Below are 14,943 nucleotides of genomic sequence, written 5' to 3'. Positions count from 1 at the left end.
ATATATATATTTTTCCCAAGACATTTAGTAATTATGTCAAATACATTTCTCCCCACATCCACCTTTATTGAAAACAATTTTCAATAGTTTTTCCTGGGAATTTATATATCTAAGTATGAAACATAATTAATTTTGAGAAGACCCACTTAGAATATATTTTAGTGCTAATAAATGAAGACCTTAATCTTAAACCTACACAAGTTATCTAGGATAAATATTGTATAATTTCAATGTTTTTAAATGTGGGGTTTTTAAGAATGGATTCAAATTTGAAAAATTTCATTTCAAGGACGTGATGGGAAAAAAATTCTAAACCACCAGCTGAATGGAAATCGTACAACCATAAAATTTATCCATCTTGGAAAACTGCCTGAAAGAGACAATGGCAATCCAAAAGGAAACTCTTCATACGGGCCTGAAACTTTGTCCTAGCCTGCTGGAGAAATGTCTTTAGTTCAAGGTTAAAGGTCACTTGTTTGGATGTGTATTTGTCATTCAGCATTCAGGAAACATAAAGACTAAAATAGAAGATGATCATCCGATTGAAGTATTTTGCTGTATTGACTAATGTCTTTTCTTTTGTCTTCAATGTTTGTTTTTTCAAAACACCACTGTTTGCTCATTTATTCATGTAAATGAAACAGGAGATAAATAGCCTGCAATAATATTTTAACTTGTAGAGTAATTCTCTTGTGGCATCAGGATGCTCATGTTGACCATGTATCAAAATGAAAGCCAAGTTTACTGAATGCAGGAGCCTTCTCACTCTTATGGATATTATCTATCAGAGCATCATAGGTTTTCCATCATCATCATCTATTTTCATGGCAAAGGATTTCATTTAGATTTATGGAATTTAGGGGCACCTGGGTGGCTCAGTTGGTTAAGCATCCAACTTTGGTTCAGTCATGATCTCATAGTTCATGAGTTCGAGCTCCAACTTGGGCTCTGTGCTGCCAGCATGGAGCCCACTTCAGATTCTCTGTCCCCCTCCCTCTGCCCTTCCCCCTCCCATGTTCATTCTCTTTCTCAAAAATAAATAAATATAAAAAAATTTTTTAAACTATGGATTTTACCAAGACCACATTTTCCAAAGTGTATTCTATGAAACACCAGTCCCTCAAAATGTTACTCATTTAAGAAATTCATGATCAAATAAGCATAGGATAAGCCCCTGTGGAAAAAAAAAAAAAGTTTTAAAAACATTTATTTGTGTATTTTTACTTCAGGTTTTCTTGAAACTTTATAATATGCTAATGACTATTGGGGCTCTCTCAGAGGATGTTTTGTAGACTATCCCATTCTTATTTTACATTTTAAACCTCTTATCTGAGAATATTTCATGGGACTAGTGTTTTGAGAAACATCTTTGGCCAGATGCTGAACTAAAGAAACATGGTGGTACTTTTCCCAGAAGCAGCCTCTGTGCATGAATTTGCCACCTCCAGACCAAAAGCAAGACAAAATCATAAATGCCTGATTTCTTCAGTAATCCCCTCATAAGTTTCCAGAGTCTTCCCATAGGATAATGGCCATCCTTGAAATATTGGGAGTTAAAATGAGACAGGGGCAACTGCAAAAAATATCTGGACATAATTACTATTTCTCAGCAGAAAGACCTGTTCTCTAGGAAAAGTGGATGTATCCCAGCTCTTCTGTGGGTGAATTAATAATTTATAAAATGACATACCCTAGAGTTTTAATTTAGAATATAAAGGCAAGGGACTATCAAAGTTGGAAGTGACATAGGCATCTTGGTCCAAATCCTTTATTTTTGGAGATGACAAAAATGAATCCCAGAAAGGTTAGGTGAAAAAATCAGGTCTCATGAGTCTCTGTTTAGACTTTTTCTTCTCTTGTGGGATTCCTCCCCCCCCCCCTTTATTTGGTAAGGCAATTCCTGGCACGTGGTATCTTGGGGACAATACAAGGAAGGTATTATCCTTCAGATACAGGGGCAAAATTTTCTCATTCTAGCCCTATAAGCTGCAAGGTGTTATGAATTTGTTCAAGTGAATATTTTAAGATCCCATCACTCAGCAGTTCTGAAGAGGTAAGCCTGGAGAAGCGTGGGGCCAGGTATGTGCCCTTTTAACAGGACTCTCAGGTGACCCTGAGGCAGGTGTTCTGAAACTCGTGGTTAGAGAAACACATCTGGTTGGTTGCTCATTTGGTTTAGTACTAAATCCTCAATCCTTTGGCTTCACATACTTTATGCAACGTTCAAGTACTAACACCAGAGTTAACTCAAAGGAAAAAGTAGACTGTAAGAATTCCACTGTGAGCATTGCACATTATATTTATAAATTATTCTGAATCACATCATTTAGCTTGAGTTGCTATAGTGCCGTTTGCCAAATGTGTGTATCATTCAATTTTCAGAGAGTTTGAGGTTCAAAGCTGAATAAACAGACTCCTTGTTTTCTGAATATATTTTTGGGGCATAGAATGCTTTTTGTAGGAGAAAGCCTGATAAAAGAAATCTCAACTGCCTTGTTAGACATGAAGTGGTTCTTAGAAATCAACATCTTGCAGTATTTAAATGTAAATAAATCAGAAAAAGATAGATTATATTATCTTCTCTATACACTTGGGTTTTAAAAATGAAAGAAAAATTATGTGGTAAAGTGGTTCTGAGGTTTTCCTAAAGTAGCAAAATTGCCGTGATAACTGTGTTTCAGGTGCGGTAATCAAACCAGCCAAGGGGTGGGAAACAGGCCTCACCATTTCCTTGAAACACATACTACTCTACTCCTGGTCTTCACACTCTTCTAACCTCCACCCAATCTTTTCTTCGTCTACCACTCTTCGGCTCTATGCAGGACACAAGAGCATGGCTGGAAAGAAAGTATCTCAGAAATGCTGCCCCAAAGAGACTCGGCATTAAGTCTTATGCTCAAATCTAAGCCTGCAACACATCCCGGTATGAGGAGCCTGGAAGGGATGACCATGGGGCAAAGCACAACAATATAGTATTGGCAAACATATAAACATATTAGATAGACGGGAAGCCATATTGATTATATTCATATACTCCACAGAAAGCTTTCTCTCTCCGCCCCCCTCTCGGCCCCCCCCCCCGCCCCCGCGCGCACCGTGCACACACACACACACACACGCACAATGTGCCTCTTTCAGTTGTCAGTTTAGGAGACAGAACTATCGGTTTACATTATCTTCCTCTCTCTTCTGTGCTTTTAGAGGTATCATTTACTCTTGGGATAATATATCCAAATGACATCCCTTTCTCACTTCCCTTCTTTCCCAAGACTGATCAGGGCAGACTTTCTGAACTGATTATCAGTTTTGGAGATATCTGCTCCACCACTGGAAGGTTGAGGGATGACTTTGCTTGCACATTGGCTTTCTGCTGATTATCTTCCATTTCTTTCCAGAGACACTGTCTTCTCTTTTCTGTTCTTCTCTGTACCTTGGGAATCTGACCTTGCAGGTATGCATCTTTGAGCTCCCTTGCCCTCTAACTTCTAGTTGGATTTGGCCAATGAGAGGCTCCAACAAGAAAATGGAATACAGGAGGAAAGTAAGATCAGAATATTTATTCTGTAGCTTTCTCCCTGCTAGGACAGCATAGAGTGACTACATTGCTCTACAGATCTCATTAAGTGGCCTGTCTATATAGCCACGTTGTCCAGGTTCTGGTAACCACTCCCTCCCTTGCCTCTTCAGGTCTGTTGTTGATAGTCTCAGAGTACTACAGTCTCCTTTCAGGACTGGTTTTCCAAACCTTCTCAAGCCCCATTGGAGTGTGCCATTTCTTTCCTACAAAGGTCCTACAGCATTCAGTTTACAAATTATATTCCAGTTTTTAGTAAAGTGAGGACTGACACTTAAAAGTTGGATTTTGGTTTACCATCTTATACTTAGCAAGTAATGTGGCACCTGGCTCAGAGTAATTACTATTTATTATAGGAACAAAGAAATGAACTGTGTGTTTAGACTCCAGTATAAAGATGTAAAACCATTACATGTACTTGCCCCATGACCACACTTGTTTGGCCAGCTAGACTAGACTCCAAGAGGGTAACCCAGTGGCTTCATTTTTTTTAAATTTTTTTTACATTTATTTATTTTTGAGAGACAGAGTGAGACAAAGTAAGAGTGGGGGAGGGGCAGAGAGAGAGGGAGACACAGGATCGGAAGCAGGCTCCAGGCTCCGAGCTGTCAGCACAGAGCCCAGCACGGGGCTCAAACCCACGGACCGCGAGATCATGACCTGAGCCGAAGTCGGACGCTCAACAGACTGAGCCACCCAAGCGACCCCCAGTGGCTTCATTTTTAAATGTCTTTCTCACTTAAGAATACCACTTAGAGATCTATTCCTTTGTGCAGGTCCTTCCTTCAGTGCATTTCATGTGACAAACAATGTCTGCAGTCAGTCACAAGTGTCCAAAGTAGCCCTCTCAAGAAATAAGTCAATGAGCAAATGCTGCATGCCCCAGTCAGGACAGCCTCTTAGGTGTTAACCACAAAGAGTACCCGAAACATTTCCAAAGACCTTGGTGTTATGAGGATTGATCAAGTATATTTCCATTTTTAAGACCCTATTCTAAACATGTCTGATCCCACACCACGAAACATATTCAGCACCACCAGGAACAAACTAATGATTATTTTTTCCTCACTCTAAACCTGATAGCCCTAACTGGACACACTTTATTTTTTTTTTAATGTTTTTATTTATTTTTGAGACAGAGAGAGACAGAGCATGAGCCGGGGAGGGGCAGAGAGAGGGAGGGACACAGAATCCAAAGCAGGCTCCAGGCTCTGAGCTGTCAGCACAGAGCCCGACGCGGGGCTTGAACTCACAGACTGTGACATCATGACCTGAACTGAAGTCGGACGCTCAACCGACTGAGCCACCCAGGTGCCCCTAACTGGACACACTTTAATGTCTAATCATTAAGGACCAAGATACCCTGATATCTATGCTGTTATCTTTTTTTAAAAAATGAAGTCTTGGGTTAACAGCAAAATGGACTGAATTGTCCTTCAAGATGGACAGCAAGCACTATATAATTCAGGATAACATGCTTAGGCTCTTTCAATAATGAAAATTAAGGATATGAAGTTACCCAGAATCAACCAAGGAGCAATACAGTACATTCTCAACAACTAAATTATGGGCTTCCATTTCCAGTGCTCTTAACCTGCCATGTTGTAGAGACCAAATGTTCTCTTTAAAATACTCATTCTAAAATAAGAAATCAATTCTGCATGCTTGTGCAGTGACCCTTGCAACTACAGTAAGTGGACAAGAAAATACATAAGAAATGACAGTCATATATTTCCAGTTAAACCCAGGGTCCTTCTTTCTAGGGCCAGGTAAAGTTGGTTCTTTCTTTTACTTGGTTCTTGTAAAAAAAATGAGTCCAAGAAAATAATCAGGGATGGGATTTGAATGTATAAAGATAATTCCTTCCCACAAATGGCTCCCTCTTAGTTTCTTATTTAGGAATGTGAACTAGCCCTTTCAAGTTGGAAATCTTCCCACCAATATAATAAAAGGAGAGCCAACTGAGACTCATGACATCTATGCTCTGATTAGTGCAGTAGCACTCTAAGGTACTAGAACTTCTCTGACTTTTTGTGTGTGTCCATTAACAAAAATCAAGTAACAATAAGGCCCCAACAGCCATAAAGGGTTAGCTTTGGCGATACAGCATCAGTGTCAGTTACAAAAGAGAAATGAGGGACTAGTAATAATAATTCAAATTGTTTTCAATAAACATAATAGTTAAAGACAAATCATTCAGATGCATGATCTCATATGATGCTCAGAAGGACTCAAATGAGATGGGCAAAGGCAGAAGAAAACCTGAGGCATGGAGAAGTGAAGACACCTTTTCTCAAAAAGGACATGAATGTGAATTTTCTGGATCCAAGTCTAGGACTCTCTCCACCATACTACTCTGTTACCATGGAAAGGAAAACATATACTTTTCCAGAATCTGTTAGAGTGTTGTACATGCCTCCTTCCTGATGTCACCTCAAATCCTGGCAAGCACCTTGTAGGCCCATTGTAGCAGCGTAGTATATACAAAAGTGTTGGTTGGTGTCCATACAGTCCAGAAAAGCTAAATTGTGACACAGTCAATGGATTTCAGATGTTCAAAAATCTTGGGGCACCTGGGTGGCTCAGTCGGTTGAGTGACCGACTTCGGCTCAGGTCATGATCTCACAGCTCGTTGAGTTCGAGCCCCGCATCGGGCTCTGTGCTGACAATGTGGAGCCTGGAGCCTACTTCGCATTCTGTGTCTCCCTCTCTCTCTGCCCCTACCCTGCTAGCACTCTGTCTCTCTCAAAAATAAACGTTAATTTTTTTTACAGAATCTTCATCAGCATCATTTCTGAACAAAACTGTCATACGTAAATTTCCCATTGTTATCTGCAGCCTTTCATTTCAATAATCCCTTTTCCCTTTTATCTCCTATTGTCTTGTTCTAAAATGGCTGTACCCTTTCAGGTGCCTGAAGGCTTCTGCAACTTCCTGCACTTGAGTCACATACTTCTGATACTTGCAAGAATTCTAATCTTTTTCTCAGAATCCACAGTAACATCTGATGCCCCACATCTACCAGGGTGATCAAAGAAACGATCACACTGGGACTGCATTCTCACTAACTGAGAGAATCACCCTTTCCAAATGTCCCTGCTGGCCATTTGTGCTCAAGCTACCCCCTACAGGGATTGGTAAGCACATTTGAGCTTGAGCTCCACTTGGCTACATACAATAGAATTTCCAAGGGGAGAAACCTGAACCTCTAATTTTTTGGAAGTGGATCTATTTCTACTTGTATCCGAAACACCTCTTGAGCTGATAACTCCTTAGAAAATGAAGGAAACCATATTGCATGCAAATGTAGGTTTTAATGTCACACATCACACTTTCAAATTTAGGTCTCCCAGACTTAGAAAAAAATTAGTGTGCATGGCATGCACAAAGAAGTGGAGTGAATAATTATCTCCTGGCATTATCTATCCCAGACCTTCTTCCAAAATGAATGCTATAGTGAAATGTTATTTATTTACATTGGGATGCAACTTAGGATATAACTCTAAGTTAGTTTTATTTTCAAAGAAAATTTCATTAAAATAGATAAAAGCTTTGTTTCAAAGAGACAGAATCGGAACTAATGCATTTTGCCCAGGCTTGAGCATTTCATTTGGATTCCTTAAAAGCTTAATGTTTAAAGTGGCATTTTCAAGATACAATAATACTGACAAAGGAATATCTGATAGGATGATGGAATAACACCATGATAAATCAACTGACAATGAGACAAATCACCCAAGTGGGGAAAGTGGCCCCTCTGTTGACATAGAATCAATATTTACCATGGTTTCAGAACCAGGTAATTGTGAATGAATATAGCTTGTGTTTTCATCTGAACTGAAGATTTTGAAAATTCATGTTTTGACAAGATCTGACCCAGGTCTCTATGGATCTTATAGATGGAATGCAATTGGCAACACTGACTCATGACTTTGTTTATACACTTGTGCCTCAACACATCAGAAAAGCTATTTCCCCCCATAGTTTCTAAGAATGGCTCTCAATTATAGAGCCTAAGTCTGATTCATTTCTGGTCCCCTTTTCTAGCTTACGTCCATTTTCCTTCTTGTATATATGCCCATTATGACATCTTTCAGAGCCCATCAAGGATATGGAATAGACATGAAATATTTTATTGACTTAAAAGCATGCAGGAAAAATTCCATCCAATAAGAAAAATTATGCATATGCATTTCCTTTTCCCTTGCCAATGTATGGCAGCAAGGAAAACAGAGAAGAGCTAATATTTAATAGGACATCTAGAAAAGCCATTCCCTTTACCTCAAAAACCCATATTTTGCTCTTGTTTTTATTTTTATGGTCAAATCTTGCCCTTCTGTCATCTTATTAATTACTATTATTGTTGTTTTCAGCATCATGTTCATCACCATGTTTATTGTTATCATAGCCAATTTATTTTTTAGCATTTACAGGGTGCCTGTCACTATTCTAGATACAGTCACATTTCCTAATTACCCTTCATTTCTACCTACTATAGAACATTTCTCATTCGTACATTGCTAATCAACTACAGTAAGTTACAGTAAGTACTATAATGTTCTTCCTAGCCTCCTCATTTAACAAGTTCCCTATTATCTCTTTATGTCTTTCTCCTCAGCTCAGCTAAGATCATCTTTACTAGCCATTGTGACCCCTGGTTGGTCCCTCAAAAGTTTCCACCCTCAGCTTCTACTACATCTAATTGTAAGCACTAATCTTCATAATTGATCTATATTTTCCTTTCTTTATCATTCCTTATTTTCTCATTCTGGAGAAAAGGATGACTTCTTTTCCCTATGCGATGTGTGTGTGTGTGTGTGTGTGTGTGTGTGTGTGTGTGTGTGTGTTGTATATAGTACATTCTTGCCCTCTCAGATGCATTGTGGGGTGGGTTGATAAAACATAAATATGCAAAGAACCATATTAGACATATAAAGTTTCATGGGAACACAAGGAGTGAAAATTATTTTAGTCTAAAATAATGGGGAATGTTTTACATCCAGGAAGAGCCAAGATTCTCAGAGTAAAGAGAATTGTAGGAGCTGTTAGGTAATTAATCTGATATAAATGGTTCATGTAAATAAAATTTATGAAAGAGGATCAGGGTTCCTTGAGGTGAAGAGTTAAAGGGAGAGGGAGGCAAAACTCCATGAAGTCCATTAATGTTAAGAGTCTTAAAGGATATCTACCCCATTTCCCTTTTATAAGTCTTTAAAACATCCTGTGCTCAGGTCTTTAAGTAGTGGAAAGATCTCAAAAACATGGCCATGATTTGCTATACTTGATATTCTCTCCATTTATTTATCCTTGAGAATCATGAGAAATATCATTTCCAAAGAGTAACATCCCCAGAAGGACTAGAAAAAAAGCTGTGTGAAAGTGATTGCTCATTCTATATGGTCATTTGAAGTAGCAATGGCCACATGGGCATTTGTTTTATTACTCTCTTCACTTCTCTCCCCTTTTGGAAAGTTACTTTTAGAAAATAATGAATAAGTGCTGCTATTAAGCATGATGCTCATAAACTTGAAACAATTTTCTATCTCTGGACCTTCTCTATGAACCTTTTCATGAGTAGCTTAATAGGAAATCATGTTTTCATTTGTTGGAATCCTGTAGCATTTTATCCGTACTTCCTAATGTTACTTAACTATTAACTCCTTAACTATTTCTGTCTAATATTATATATCTTGTATTTAACTATTCATGTAACATCTGCTCTCCCCTCTAAAATTTTTGACAGTAGCTCCCAAACCTGTTTCGTCTCTCAACTTTTCAAAGCATGCAGTAGTTAATATTTCCCATATAGTTCAGACTCAAAAGTTATTGAATGACTAAATGAATAAATTTATGAATGAGCAGTCCCATTGAAAGCTCATTCTCAACTTGTTCCTCAGAGGATTTTATTTCAAATATTGACTTGCAAAGCAATGACCACAAAATTAGTATGAAATGGGATGAGCATGAAAATTGTTTTTAGCAGAATCAAGCTTTGAACTTAGTTCTGTTTTTGCTTTTGGAAATACTCTAAAAATCAGAAACATTTGTTTTGTCAAAATTCTGACATATCTGTTTATGAAATGTGCACTCAGCTGGGTATATTCAGAGGTGTAGCATTTAAAGAAGAAATGATTTAGAATTTAGTTTTCATGCTCATATTTGCCAATAATAAAATTAATCAAAACTCAAGGAAAGCAATCTAATTAAACTGCTAATAAGCAAAATGAAAACAATGCATGAATATTATAAGATTCTTCTTTTATAAAATATAAACACTCCACAATGCATTATGTTAAATTACAAGATAAAATTCAATTGTCATTTAAAGGGAAGGGAAACAAAAATATAAAAACAGGGAGGGGGACAAAACACAAGAGACTCTTAAAATATGTATTTGAAAGTTAAAGCATCAGGAATAATTCATTTATTATAACTGGTTCTTATTTAGAATAAAAATAAACAGATAAGAAGTAATTTCTACAGATGATTAATTACATGTTTATAATGTTAAACAAATAAAAACATCAAACTTTTTGGTTTGTTTCTAATTAAACAAAGAAAGGATCCACCATCTTTGACATGTGCACTTTACAATTCTATGATTTTTGTTAATTTCAGATAAACAATTTCAAATAAACAGTTAAAATGTTTAAACAAGAGGAAACCAAAAATTTCTGATGTATTCAATTAGAGCCTCTTGTTACAATGTTGAAAAATGAGAGAGGCCTGACAGTGTGTAAAATGGCATGTTTTATATTGAGATTTAAATTTCACTTTGGGAGTAGGTATTCAAAATAAAAACCAAAGATCCTGAACAATCCTTGAATCTTGTATGAATCCTGGTAGACATTCATACAAGTCAAATCCATCATTTGCTCTTGTATTCATTTCCACTCACACTCCCACTTAAAATAGGGAATGTAGCAATAATCTCTGACATTAGTTTTCTTTGTGGAATGGAATAAAAATGAGGGAAGTTTTCAAAGGTGGCAAACAACCTGTATAATTTAAGGTATTAAATGTTGGCTAGGTCAAAAGAATGCCAAAGAGAAATGACTACTATACTTGTTTCCATTTTATAATAAAAAGTCCTTAATACTTCTTTCGTATTATTCAAACATCTAGATTTCCCACAGGCTTAACATAAATTTAAATGGAACCTACCTTTAAAATTGGGCCTGATTCTTGCATCATATCCTGATGTCCTTCCCATTAATTTGTCCAAGAAATCTGAAGGCGATAGGGTCTGTGAAGGTGGTTTTCCAGACCTGGAGTCATGGTCTTTGCAGAAAGCCGTCCTAAATACATCATTAATTTGTTTTAGCAACAATTCCACTACCATCGCCTGAGAACTAATGCTCACAGAATGTTTGACATCATGTTTTGTTAATGTATTCGATATGTTTGTAAGAAGAAAAAGAGAATTATAGACTCTTTGGTCAGCTTCTGAACTTGTACATTCTGTAAAGTTAACTTTAAATGATGAGAGTTATAAATCCTGACTCCTATCTCCCAGATGTCCAAACTGTAGCTATAAAGATGTTTAAGATGATATAACATGCATAGCCTATGTTGTAGATTTCATGGACATATATTAAAGCTATTTCTTTCTAGAGTCATCAGAGAAATAAAGATGATGATAATGAAATGAAGATGGTAATTTATAAAATGTGATTGTCTTAAAGTCATTCCATGACTTTCAAACAATTCTTCCAGCATTTCAGCCCTTAATATATATAAGTCTTCTACTTTTTATTAGAAGTATATAATAATATGAGTAGAACAAAGTAAACAGTGAACTAATTATTCCGTTGCTTATTTTCTCACCTGCTGGATTCTATTCCAGCTATCAACTACTAATAATTTTCTATGCATTGTCTAAAAGAAAAGCTTCACTTGGACATTTATCTTCATTCTAAAATAGGTCAACAATAAGTGTGTCTGTACTTCTATTATTTTATCAGGTGTTATTTATATATTAGTGTTTAAATTGTTGACTCTCCAGTAAAGTATTCATGAAAAAGAACTTCTAAATCATTTTGTCTTCTGCATTATCAAAAACACTAAATGTTGATTGGAAAATTTCTCATGTTTTTAATTTCCTTAAAGGGCTTATAAAAAGAACCTATTTGGTTCGTAGTGAAATGAATTCTTTCACATTACATAGTGGCTGACTGAATGTCTATTTCTTCCCTAAAGCATAATATTCTACAAGCTCTGTTTTAATAGTTTAACAAATAATCTAATTAATTCTATCACTGAGAAAACACATTTTTGCCACTTTTTCAAAGAAGTAGTATTAAATACAAAGTATTAAATGCAAGGAGGATTTAAACATTTGGCAGGAGTTAAAATTGATAGAGTCATCTAAAAATACTCACATTCCCATATGCAGATTCATCTGATTAATCAAATATTATTTGATTACGATGGTGATAGTGGTGGTAATGAAGGTGATGATGATGATGATGATGGTGATGATGATTCTAATGAAACCCAGCATACAATTTTTCTTAATCATAGTAGGTGTGAACCTGAAAGGAACATAGTGGGTTTTCCCAGTACTCATAGAATTATCACTATATGTTCCATTTCTCTCGGTTCTGTGAAAAAATACCATAAAATTCGGTGAAAATAAATGAAGTCTCCTACACTTTGTTGTATGAACATCTCTAATCTCTACGCTGTCTTAGAACCTCTGCCATTAGGATGGCTCTTTCACTTACTGATAATTATCTGATATTTTGAAGTATCAATTGATTTAGTAATTTATAAATTAGGTAGAAAATGCAAGCATGCAAATAATAATTTCCCACTTGTTTTAATTATGCATAGTCCATTTCTCATGTATAGATAAATACAAAGATGTGATACTAATTAAATTTTGGTAGGCATTCAACTTCCAAATATACCAAACAGTGGAATATAGTGGTAAAATGAGATTTTAAATATTTTTGATGTTTCAAGAAATTTCCTGAATTGTAGTGCTCGTAGTATGCATCTAGTTGCTGAAATACAAGTTTCAAGTTGACTAAGAATTAGGGTTCTTTTATATTTTATATAAAATGAGCATGCTCCTGGCAAATTAATCCAATCACTTCCACCACATGAAAAGCATTGCATCCAATAATCATTTTAAATGACTTTAAGAAGAATTTGACGGCAAAAAAAATCATTATTATATAGAAATGTAAAGAGCATGCAACTCATTAGACTGCCTTAATATCACATTGGCTGTGAAAACGTGTTGAAATGCATAGAGTGGGGTTATGCATCATAAAACTTGCCTTTGTGAAAATTTACTACCCTCCCCCCATAATTACGCCTTTTAAAAGAACAAAAGAAATCTAATTCTCCTCTATAAAATTAAAATAATATGGTCCAGGGCATAGAAAAATAGATAAAAATTGTATGACACATTCTCTTTAAAACAGTTTTCATGGGGAAAATATCAGCATGCAAAGTCGTTTCACCTACCTGAAGTGGTTTGTCTCTAAGAAAAATGCAAACAAGGCTGTCAAAATGTTCACTAGCTGCCGGTTCATTCCTGTTTCTGTGATGCTTGTGGAAAATATTCCCGAAAAGATTCCAGAAAGAAGCTAGGACAAAGTATCTATTTATTGTCCAGATTCGAAATCTGGCAGGAATCTAGTTTCCTTGGAAATCAAAAAGAGATTTGGGCTTATACAGTTTGCTGAGGAAAAACAAAAAGTGCCAGTCCTAGGCATCATGGTCAGGTCAAATCGGGGCTCAGGACCATCAGTTAACCAAGGAAAGACAAAGCCTTAGAACTGATGGATTCCCCAGCCGCTTTTCCGAATAATAAAAATGCCGCTACCTTAATCGCATCACCATGCAAAGGGGGCTGGTGACAATGCCATGCTGGAAGTCGGGTTGCTGTGGCTTTTGTTTTATGTCCTTTCTGTTTAGCAAATCTCTTTTCTCTAGAAAATGTTCTCTTTTTAAAAGAAGTTGTAAATGAGAGAGAAGAAAGGACTCTGCGCGCTGGAATGGGCAGGGGGGAAGAGGGCAAAATTGCTGAGATCCTGTGCTGGAATGAGAGCTACAGAAAGAGACGGAGACGTGATCTTACCCAGCCTATAAATTTCAGCACTCGGACAGCTCCTAGCTCTGAAGTGCGCATGTTTCGTTTTTCAGTCGCTTGGGGCGGGGGTCGGGGAGAGCATTCAAGAGGGGACAAGCCAGATGTTCAAAGGCAAAGAGTGAGTCGCTGTTCAGCGAAAGGGTGCTAAGGGGGGGGGGGGGTGCGACGACAATCGGACGGACAGAGGTCAGGGTAGACGGGGAGGGTGAAGGAGGTTAGGGTCTGACCCCCTGGAAATGCGAGTCTGTAGGTGGGTGGGTGGGACGGGAGTTTGAAGCAGAAAAGAAAAGGGAATACGGTCTAGCTGTGGGAAAAGGAAATTGGGGGAGACAGCAGAATCTGGAGTACTGAAATTATAATAGGGGAGTGGTAGTTCATTCCTTGTCAGTGGAACCTAGAGGCAAAAGAGGAGTCCTGTGCTGAAGAGGAGGGGACATTTCCTTGGCATTGAGAAGTCTATGTGCAGAAAAAGGTTCGTGAGGATCGATAATTTAATTTAGAAGCCTTTTATGCCTTCCTCGCCCCCTGAGTGTTTTTGTTTGATTTTAGCCGCCTGTTCTCAAAGGATCTCTACATCTTTACTAGGGAAAGCCCCTTCCGCTGAGCTTTCTTCCGTGGCTCAAAATCCTTGGGCATCCTGTTCAAGTCGATTTGAAGAGGAGGAAAAATACAATAGGCCAGCAGGGGGCAGTAGTAATCTTTTTTCTGTCCTGATTAAAGGTTAGAGTAAGGCTTCAGGTAAGAAACGGAGGAAGGAAGGGAGAGACTGAGGGGTTGAGTTTTCATATGTCCATTCCAGATGTTAATCACCAGGAAGGGCCATGCAAGAAAGTGTAGGTGTTCTCCTAAACTGGCTAAAGAGAAAATGATGAAAGTTTATAAATCCTGTACAAAAAGCATGACAGGTATGCTATTTCAAAGTAATTTTACAAATATTATTTTTTAATGTTTATTTATTTATTTTGAGAGAGAGAGAGAGAGAGAGAGAGAGAGAGAGTAGGGGAGGGGCTGAGGGAGAGGGAGAGAATCCCAAGCAGGCTAAACCATGTCAGCACAGAAATCCATGGAGGGCTCAATACCATGAACCCATGAGATCATGATCTGAGCCAAAATCAAGAGTGGGATGCTTAAGTGACTGAGCCACCCAGGTGCCCCACAAATATTATTAATAAAAGAAGAGGGGTAAATAGTTCAGTGCAAGTAATTAGCAGCTTCTGGCAAGGGGAAATGAAAAATACATGTTCTGCCATGAGTTGGGTGAGTA

General features: G+C 37.4%; 1 protein-coding gene across 3 annotated transcripts in view; it reads right to left on the bottom strand.

The window, feature by feature from the left end:
* The window catches only part of GLRA2 (glycine receptor alpha 2), a 173,447-nt gene extending 159,565 nt beyond the window's left edge, over positions 1-13,882 (bottom strand). The window contains exons 1-2 of one of the 3 annotated variants that reach the window (XM_045472631.1): positions 13,052-13,882; positions 10,739-10,872 (exon numbers count right to left, since the gene is read on the bottom strand). In XM_045472631.1, the coding sequence (XP_045328587.1) occupies positions 10,739-10,872; positions 13,052-13,119 (202 nt within the window). In that variant the 5' untranslated portion in view covers positions 13,120-13,882. Of the gene's footprint in view, positions 1-10,738; positions 10,873-13,051 lie in introns of those variants that run through there. The other 2 variants (XM_045472630.1, XM_045472632.1) reach the window with 2 other exon arrangements.
* Positions 13,883-14,943: the final 1,061 nt, after the last annotated feature.

The sequence above is a fragment of the Leopardus geoffroyi genome, chromosome X (assembly GCF_018350155.1).
Source record: "Leopardus geoffroyi isolate Oge1 chromosome X, O.geoffroyi_Oge1_pat1.0, whole genome shotgun sequence".
NCBI classification, from domain to species: domain Eukaryota; kingdom Metazoa; phylum Chordata; class Mammalia; order Carnivora; family Felidae; genus Leopardus; species Leopardus geoffroyi.
Note: the sequence above shows the minus strand (reverse complement) of the source record. Positions and strands in the feature narration are given on the sequence as shown.